General features: G+C 39.2%; 1 protein-coding gene across 1 annotated transcript; it reads left to right on the plus strand.

Moving 5' to 3' along the window:
• The first annotated feature begins 5,047 nt into the window (after window positions 1-5,047).
• LOC118753921 (GATOR complex protein MIOS-like) lies at window positions 5,048-5,518 on the plus strand. The gene is made up of 2 exons (XM_036488797.1): window positions 5,048-5,227; window positions 5,338-5,518. The coding sequence occupies exons 1-2, from the start codon at window positions 5,110-5,112 to the stop codon at window positions 5,394-5,396; spliced, it is 177 nt and encodes a 58-aa protein (XP_036344690.1). The 5' UTR covers window positions 5,048-5,109; the 3' UTR covers window positions 5,397-5,518.
• Window positions 5,519-9,335: the final 3,817 nt, after the last annotated feature.

The following is a 9,335-nucleotide window of genomic DNA, read 5'->3' on the forward strand; positions in this document are numbered from 1 at the left end:
AATTAGTTAGTATGATTCTCCAATTGCTCCAAAACATAAATGCTGTAATTAATAATAATAGATTGGCGCTTACACATATGGTAGTGTTTGGCCGAGCTTCTTTTCCGGTTTGTGGCGTGCGCCTCAATGTTGTTATACAAAGGGTAGGGACGTACAGTTTTATGCCGACTCCAAACGGCGGCTGTATTTTTATGTGAAGCTGTTTCTCATGGCAGAAATACACTCGGAGCTTTTCTATTTCCTACGGAAGGGCGACCGCTATTAGAAAAAAAAAAATTTTTTTTGATGTTGGGTTGAACCGCGCTTGAACCCAGGCCCTGCGGAATGGTAGCGCGCACTGCTAACCACTACACCACAGCGCCGCTGTAATTAAAATACCAAACTAATTTACCCTTTCTAATCGAAACGACATAGATAAATTTAAATATTTTATTTTGTCACTCCTTTTATAATTGGAGTGGGGATTATTATGCAGAAAACGAAGCCTAAAAATATGTACCATATAACTATAAACAAAATGTACAAAAACATATAAAACTACCAATACCCGGCGCGCGTTGCTACGCCAAAGAAAAACACAAGTATTTAGAGTTTTGAAATTGAATACCTTTTTATTTACTTTAATGCTAAGATATAAACAATATTTTTAGTTTTTTCATTTGTTGTGTAAATATATAAATTTTGTGGTGTCCCAACTCGTGAACAGGCGACGTATAATTGGCCATGTGAAAAGCACGAATTTTTCAAATCCAAACCCGCGATAGTTAATGATTGCCCTTGTGCTTTATTTATAGTTATTACAAAGGCCAGGACACAAAGGGAATTAAAGCCGCTTGAATTCGAACGGTAAGTCGTTGGAAATCATCGGTTTACGTGGAATCAGCACATCTTCGCCTTTGAATTTACCGCTGATGATTGTTCCTCGATCAAATTCGGTGTTAATATTTTTATTATCACTCTGGTTCCGTTGCACAGTTTTGGCGCGTTCAAGTTCCGAATAAGTATCACTGGTGGCTCCAAAGAATTAAGAAATTCAGTTGGGTAATTAACAGCTTGATCTTTGTCCATTACTGTATCAATCGATTTATATTCGACTGCTTCTCCTGGAATTTTCAATTGAATTTGTCTGTTTAATTTACTAACATTATCGTTCTTCGGACATAAAATTCCACGTTCGCGGAGCCATTCCGTATTTCGGTAGTTGATCGCTAAGTTCGGAAATGCTCAGTCGAAGACGTCTTGAATGCTCTGCTGCATTTCACAAAAGTTGGAAGGAAATGATATCTCATTTTTGTGCGATCAATGGGAACTTCACCGTTACCGATATCAAAAAGTTACTTTGAAAATATTTGGGCAGACGTATCTTGCAGCAAATGCTCTCGCATATATGTTGTGAGTGCAATTTTTTCGACATAGTTCCACAGACGCGATGCCTTTAAGCACGCGTTCAGCTCGTCTGCAGGCGTTGATCGTGGTATACGGGTAATCTTTGACGAAAATCACCTACAAGGAGTTCAAGAGCGTCTCCTCTCGGTTGGTCGTTTCCACGAAAATCTCGAAGAGTTTGGTCAAGTGCTTCGAGCGATTTCTTATGTGCCATGGTGCATTCGTCCCAAATTATAATGTTGCACGTTTTAAGGACTATGGCCATACCAAAGCTTATGCTGATGTTGCATGTAGGTGTTTCGGTCTGGTTCAAATTCAATGGATGCTTAAGTGCTGAATGCGCTGTACGTCCGCCATCAAGTAGTGTTGATGCAATCCCCGATGATGCTATTTCTACTGCAATCCCATTTCGCATTCGAACTGTCGCCGATATTAAATTGATGAGGAAAGTTTTCCCGGTACCACCTGGAGCATCTAGGAAGATAATTCCGCTATCTCTTTTGGTTGCACGTTGCATGATTTTGTCATAAGCTTTTTTTCTGATCAGCAACTAAAACTGTTTTTGTGTTTGCACAAATCGTTCAAGCTGATTTGCATCGAACTACTGTTCTCGCATCAAGTCTCTAACTTGTACAGCATTTCTATCTCGTGTCGCTGCTGGCATACCGCGTTGGCAAAGAGCTTTGTTGTTGAAATGCATAAGTCCTCCATTAATATTAAAGCTTCATTGAAAATGTCATCCGAATATTCTTGATTTGGATCGCTTGCACGTGCTTGTCTTAGAATATCTTCACTGAGGCTTTCACGATGCATTTCCCACAGTTGTCGAGGATTCGATGGTGCGCATGTTGTTAAAATTATCGCAAACAAAGTTCGCATTTTGCTTTGGATGGCACTTGAGGGATGATTCGGTCAGAGTTGTATTCCAATTCTGATCATTCTCAAGTAAGGCCAGTTTAAAGCACGATTCTATATACGTTTATATATTCTACTCCGTCGATGGTTTTCAATGCAAGGCAACACTAATTAAAATATTTTTTTGATGTAAATTTTCTTAAATATCTTTCCCAAATACCTTCCATTTGATATCTACATCGTAATACTTTACTTGCGTATTTAAATAAGTTTTATTTTTCTGACAGGTGGCAACTCTTTCAAAAATAGCCAAACTTCACAGGAACACTCTCCGGATTTCTATGAAGCTATCCTGGAAATTTTAACAAAATCCTCTGAGTGGTTTCGAAGTCTATAAGCTGCATAGACACATACATACATACATACATCCTCTTTTATATATATAGAATAGAATAGAAGATATACATTTGGCTCAAAGCTAAGCGAAAGTATTAAGCCTATAGAATGTGAAAACGTTGGGTTGTCTATTTTTTCGGGTTGGCAGGTATGAACAGGTAGGTAATAATAGTAATTTTCACTCCTCTGTTTAACACATTCAATAGGCTTTATGCTTTCGATTGGTATATATTTAATTTGTTCATTAAACAAATGAGTGAAAAATTAAAAAAAAAAATTATTTTTAAATATTTAATTAAAAATATCCTGGCCAGGATTTTTTCAGTCAACCCACTCGCGAAATATTTCTTAACACGTTAAATTTCAGTTGAAGAAGATTTCACCCACCGAACAGATAGGTGAAGTAGGTTTGCCAAAATTTTCTAAGAAACTTATAGTACTTTTTCAAAAACATCTGAAAAAATATAGTACACCTCAAATAAATAAAGTATTATATTTAAAAGAAAAAAATAAAACGCTTTTTAAGTGTACATCTTTTTTCTTTCTTATCCATTTCCTCTTTATATTTCTTTGTAAGTATCATATGCTTTAACGCAAAATTAATATAAGTCAAAAGTTTATTTTTATTAGTGAGGTAGTCGCTTTGTTTCTCTCATTTCGTCATTTGAACTCTTCTGTGAGTGCCGAAGTTGCAGGAATAGAGAGCAGGAACGAAATAATTTTAAGTAAATTTGGTAATTCATTCTAAGTGTTTTTAAATATGTTTCAATTTTTGATCTATGGTTCTATTAATAAACTCAGTATGACCTTTTATTTTAAAGAATATTTCTTTCAATATTTCTACTTCAGGATACAGCTCATCCATTTTAATATAAATATTTTTTTGCAAATTACTGAAATATATTAATATTTATAATACAGGAAATATAGTATTTTTGCATACTATATTTTTTTCCAATAGTATATAGTATGCAGTCCGAAAAAATAGTACAATACTATATATTATAGTACGTTTGGCAACCCTAGGGTGAAGGTCGTGCCTTGCTATTATAGTAATTCGATCTGAATTACAAACAAATGAGGTAATTCGCTCCCAAAATTTTGTGTGGCGAATAACGTAATTCGAATGGTAATTGGAATGCGAATTACAAATGAGATACCAAAATACGTAATTGGGGTGGCGTGGGAAAGCCGTATTAGACATTCTAGAACAACTTTCCGCTAAGAGCGATTCCCGATTTTTTACTTGGTATGTACATATCTACATGTTTCAATAAAAAATTTTGCTTGAGTGAACTTACCAGTGCGCATCAATCGGAGAAGCCCTGTGGCTCGATACTTGTGATCTTTGTAGTTGATAACAGAAAGAGACTCTCTTCAAGAGAGATTGGTTAATGATGGGTTAAAACCCTATTTAGAGCAATTAAATGAAAACAAACACTTCAATGCACAATACTTTGAAGCACTCACTGCGCCCAACACAACTTCTGATTTCGCATATTAAACTTCTACCCGCACTTATATTTCACAACATTCGCAAAGCCAGCTTACTATTGAGCAAACATTTAAACAGAAAACCGGATTTGAAACTCCTTTAAACGGAAATATCACATTTTTCACAAACCGAACAGAAAGCGCAGAAACTAAAAACTACCGCTATTTCTGCTATGTTTGCTTAGCGTCAGTTGCTGATGGTGCCACCTAGCGGGTAATAGTTGTCACTTATATTCTTCAATGCGGGTTGCATCACCCTGTGTGGATGCTATGTTATAAAAATAAGCAATTTTATTTGGTGATATAAATCTTTTTCAGCTCAAAAACAATGTAGAGTCGTTATTTTTCTTGAATATTATCCCAGCTAATTTTCCAAACTGCACTAAAATGTAGTTATTCACTCACGATTTCCGTCGTGTGGCAATGAAGTTTCCAAACATCCGGTTAGTGCATATGGTCCCAAACCGATTCCGGTAGTGCATTTGGTCCCAAACCGATTCCGTAGTGACAACAGCCATGAACCAAAAAGACAAGATCACGCGGGCAGGAGACTAGCCCGTTAGAATCGCATTAAGGAAAAAAGTTGAACGATTTTGACATTAGCCGTTTATTTACATTTCTTCGTTGTTTACAATTTGGTGGTGGCTTTTTACTGCAATTTTCTTCATTTTCGCTTGTGACAACGTGTGTACACATAAGACAAAGAGAATTTAACACAACGGCATGATTTTTAGAAGAATTTGCATAATAAAAATGATTTTTCATGCGTTCAACAATTTCGCGGTTTTTTCCGTTCTCTTCGTTGTTTACTTCTTACAGCAAAGATGGCGTCGAGATTTCGGCAGCTAGAAAATAACTTTTTTCGTTCTTTCCGTCCCGCGTGATCTTGTGTCTTTCGTTCATGGACAACAGCTGATTAATTGATAAGAGGTAAATGTGTAAACAATTAAAAAGTTAAGACGCACAGTGGAAAAAGCAATGATGAGTGCCACAATTCATGGACTGAGTTGGTTTCCGCAATTTCCAGACAAACTCGTAACCTGGGGGCAAGAAATTAAGTTATATGAGCGCACGCAACACGATGATAGCCGGCGAAGTAAGTACCAGCGCGTTCATCAGGTCAAACAGATGTTGGATATTGAGGGCGCAACTTAGTGAATTATCTTTATTTGGTTTAAATAACTTTTATTCCCTCATTATATGCAGGTGCATTGCCGGATATATCGGCTAACGGTAATTCTCTAGGGTGGGGTAACAACCCCTAAAAAAGGTGCGGAAAAGTCGGGAGGGGTACCAAACGACGCGTTTCGGCCCCCCTAATAATAATCCGGAGGGGGGAACTAATATTATTAACCATTTAAAAGTTATGAACAAAAAACTTTTGTTAAATTTCGTTGTTTTCTATGGGCAATTACACCGACAAAGATTCACTAAATCACCTGTTCTCACTTTTTATGGGCTGTTTTTGCTTACGCGTAAAAGCACATTTAGCGCATTTAGCTCTAAATGCTACTCTAAATGTACGTAAAATTCGTCACCTAAATGCAACTAAATGCAACTCCATTTTTGCATTAAGAATCTAAATTCTAAAAGCAACCCTGTGATCTTCCAAAATTTCCACGATTCGAACATGGTTTAATGAGAAAAAGTGGCAACATTCCTTTTTCGCGTATACAGTGGCTAGCTGCGTTTCAGTGATCGCCGATCGAGATTTCATTTATTATTTTACATTATTTGGATAAAGAAAAGTTACGCCAATTCAACATCGATGTGATGCTGATAGAAATCTGGATCAATTTGTGATCAAATCTGTTTGTTTTGTTTCCTAATTAAGTGAGGAAATTTTAATTGACAGCACCGACAAATGAATATATACACAAACAAATGTTCGGTTATGTTTTGTATTTAATTTTTGGTTTAAAATGTAATTTTCCTTTTCAGTAGGGTTTTTTGCACATTATCTTCTGCGTGAGAATTGATCGTAATAGATACGGATCTGAATGACCGACTGGAACACGGCTGTTTGTCAAAAGCATACGATTTCGAACTCCCGTAAATGTACATTTACCATGATGCATGATGCAATAATGAAAGGTGTTGTACGTTGTGACAGCTCGAAATCGAACTACCTTAGGTCAATATTGTATTTTGGAAGTACAAGATAAACGGGAATAAAAAAAAGCCTTTTAGTTGAAGAAGTACTAAATTGTATGCCTTCTCAACAGCGTTCCGATTATCAGAATAGGTATATATATGGCTTGGTAGTCTCATAAAATTGTAGATAATTAAAATAATAAAATTAGGCGTGTTTTTATTCACAGGAATATGATAATATGCTTAAAATTTTCGCGCTGATGAATACCCAGCTAGAACAATATGGCTTATATAATTCCTTTTATGAGCCGTATCAATAAGAAAATTATCCCTTATATTGTACAGGCCAAAAAGAGGAATTCATTTACGTGTGATCTTTTGTCCCCCTCTTTCATATAGGCTTCTTGTGCGCATATATCAGGTTTCATAGCTGTTGACCATACCAATAATGCCTCATGCTCAGTTTTACTAGATCAATTCGTGTTCTCGAGAAAAAAAAATGTCACGATGCAAAAATCTGAGTATAGCCGCCTATTGCATATATTGCATCATGACCATGATGTACATTTGCTAAATGCGATAGCATGAACGCTCTTCGAAAAAATATGTTCGAAAGTGCTAAATGTTGCATTTTAATTGCAGCAAAAACGCTGCATTAAACACTATTAAAATATATAATTTAACTTATTTATTAAAGAAACACATAGTTTTATCAACCTAAGATAGATTATTTTGTTATTAAAAAGAAGTTGACAATCTTTGCGAGCCGAAACGCGAGATTCCAAAATAGCTATAGTGCTGCCACTGTATTAGTATTTCGTAATAATTCACTTTTCCTTATGAGATGTATGCACTGTTCAATGCTTTTCGGTATCTTCTTTCGTTTAATATTGTTACGATTATCCTCGAAACCTTGAGGGATTTCCCAAATATACTCGGGCTCGTATCGCTGGATTGTTAAATAAATGCTAACGATGACCGAATTGTAGTACAATTAACTTTATTGTACAACAAACAATTTTACAATACTTGCTAATACAGTAAAAATACTACAATACTTGTTAAGGCAATTACAACGCTTTACTGAACTTGTTACACACAATTAAACTTATAGCTTGCTTATTCGCAATTCGCTTCTCTGCTCACTTTACTTGTAGCTTGCTGACTTGCAACTTCGTAACTAACTCAACTCCGCTGTGTCGTGGCTCTTATATACCTGCGCTCACACTTATGGCAACTCTAGAACGTTCTGAAGCTTATCGCTCATTCTCTTTTTCTCGCTGTTCGCAGTGTTCATCCAACTTGACGTTTCTCTTTGTGGAACATTCTACGTCATTCCTCGAACATTCTGCCTATTTCTCGTTGTTCGCTTTGTGTTGCCGCAGTATTCGCCACACTGCCCTCCACCTAAGTCTGATCGTCCCGATCAGACACACTTGCCGCTCCAACCGCTGCAAGTCTTTCCAAGTGGACCACTTTCATCTTGGTCCTCGGTCTTCCCATTGTCTGGATTCGATGCACTGCGTCCTTCAGCCGTTTGTCAATCCTATACGGAACTTTCCAGTTACGATGTTGTTCGGAGGTAAAGCCGTTCTTCGGCTGCGGCATGTGCAACAACACCGAATCCCCTTCCTGTAGCTCCTCTCGGCTCGATGCGTTACTGGACATTACCTCCAGCTTATCTCCGGTGGAGCACCATCTCACATGGTCGTGCTTCTGCCGGCCACTGGTGGTGACCAGACCATGTCTCTTCTCATTGGCACCCTTTTCGCCAGATCTATGCCGCATCCTCTGTCCATGACACCGAGGCTCCTGCCTTCGTGCTGCACTGCCTTTAGCACATCTTGCTACATCCGGATCCTTACGCTGAAGCTTCCGCCGTCGTTTCGTATCTCGCTCTTCCGCCGATGCTAACTTCATTGACCGGACATGTATAATCTCACCCTTGGCATCCGGCTTAACTGCTCGCTTTTGCCGACCACCTTTTTCAGGACACTTCAAAGCGCGCCTACTGCTACCACAGCCGCTTCCATTTCCGGCCACCGGCGTATCACCATTGCAGCGTGGTTCAGTGGCTTTCCTCCTGCCGGAAACACTACCTGGCTCGCCATGACCACTTCCTTGTTGCGACCTCTTCTTCACTGAGCTAGCGGAACCGTCACGCTTTTCCTGTATCGGTGAACCGCTTCCTTCTCCTGACGAAACCACTTCGTCTCCATCACTGCCAAACTCCGCCCAACTAACCGCTTCCGTTTCTGGTGGAATCTTCGACACTTCCTCTAAGACTAACCGTCTGCTGCAGCACTGGCTGTCGTAACCAACCCTAAGTGGCACTTTCCTGTGACGATCTGTCAGGATCATTCTCTGGAGGTCAATCTTCATGCCTTGGCCAAGTAAGAAATCCACGCCGATGATGACTTCATCCACAATGTCTGCCACTATAAACTTAGTGTACGAGGCCCAATCGTCGATTATTACCTCGCATGGTACTTCTCCTAATACTTGGGTGCATTCACCAGTTGCAGTCTGCAGCTTTGCTCCAGGTAGTGGCTTCACATAAAAAGTGGCCAAATCCGGTCGAATAATGGAATGTGTCGCTCCAGTATCCACTGTCAGTACTCTCTCCTGCCCATTCACACATCCAACAATAGTGAGGTTGCTCGCATTCCGGCCAATTTGTGAGACGGAGATTATGGGCCCTTCAACTTCTGGAGCCAGCACGCGGCCCTTCCTGCTGGCTCGTTTCAGTTTAACGACTGATTGGAGTTGGCTTCGTCTCCTTCAGCCCTGCGTTTGCGTCCTGCTGAATTGTTGAGCCCACTGGAACTTGCGCTGCAATCGCGGGCGAAGTGGCCTGGCTTTCCACATTTAAAACATTTGCCAGAGCCATGCTTTTTCTCGCCCAGCAGTTGGATAATCTTCTTCAGCATTTCATTTGTCTCGTCCGGTGTTTCCACTTCCACGCGATGTGCTCTGTAGGCTGGTCTACTTAGGAGCGCCGCCGTTTCACGCGTCTGAGCATACGAGACAGTTTCAGCAAATGTTGGCTTAGGATTCGCGTACGTCTCTCGCTTGGTATACACGTCCCGCATTCCGTTGATGAACCTCTG

The sequence above is a fragment of the Rhagoletis pomonella genome, unplaced genomic scaffold (genome assembly GCF_013731165.1).
Source record: "Rhagoletis pomonella isolate Grant_MI unplaced genomic scaffold, Rhpom_1.0 Rhpom_scaffold_03072, whole genome shotgun sequence".
In the NCBI taxonomy this organism is placed as follows: Eukaryota; Metazoa; Arthropoda; class Insecta; order Diptera; family Tephritidae; genus Rhagoletis; species Rhagoletis pomonella.

Excerpts from the sequence above, each read along its gene's own strand:
- LOC118753921 (XM_036488797.1), top strand. The coding sequence starts at position 5,110 with ATGATGAGTGCCACAATTCATGGACTGAGTTGGTTTCCGCAATTTCCA. Across the intron at positions 5,228-5,337 it reads ACACGATGATAGCCGGCGAA|GTGCATTGCCGGATATATCG; the intron begins GTAAGTACCAGC and ends CATTATATGCAG.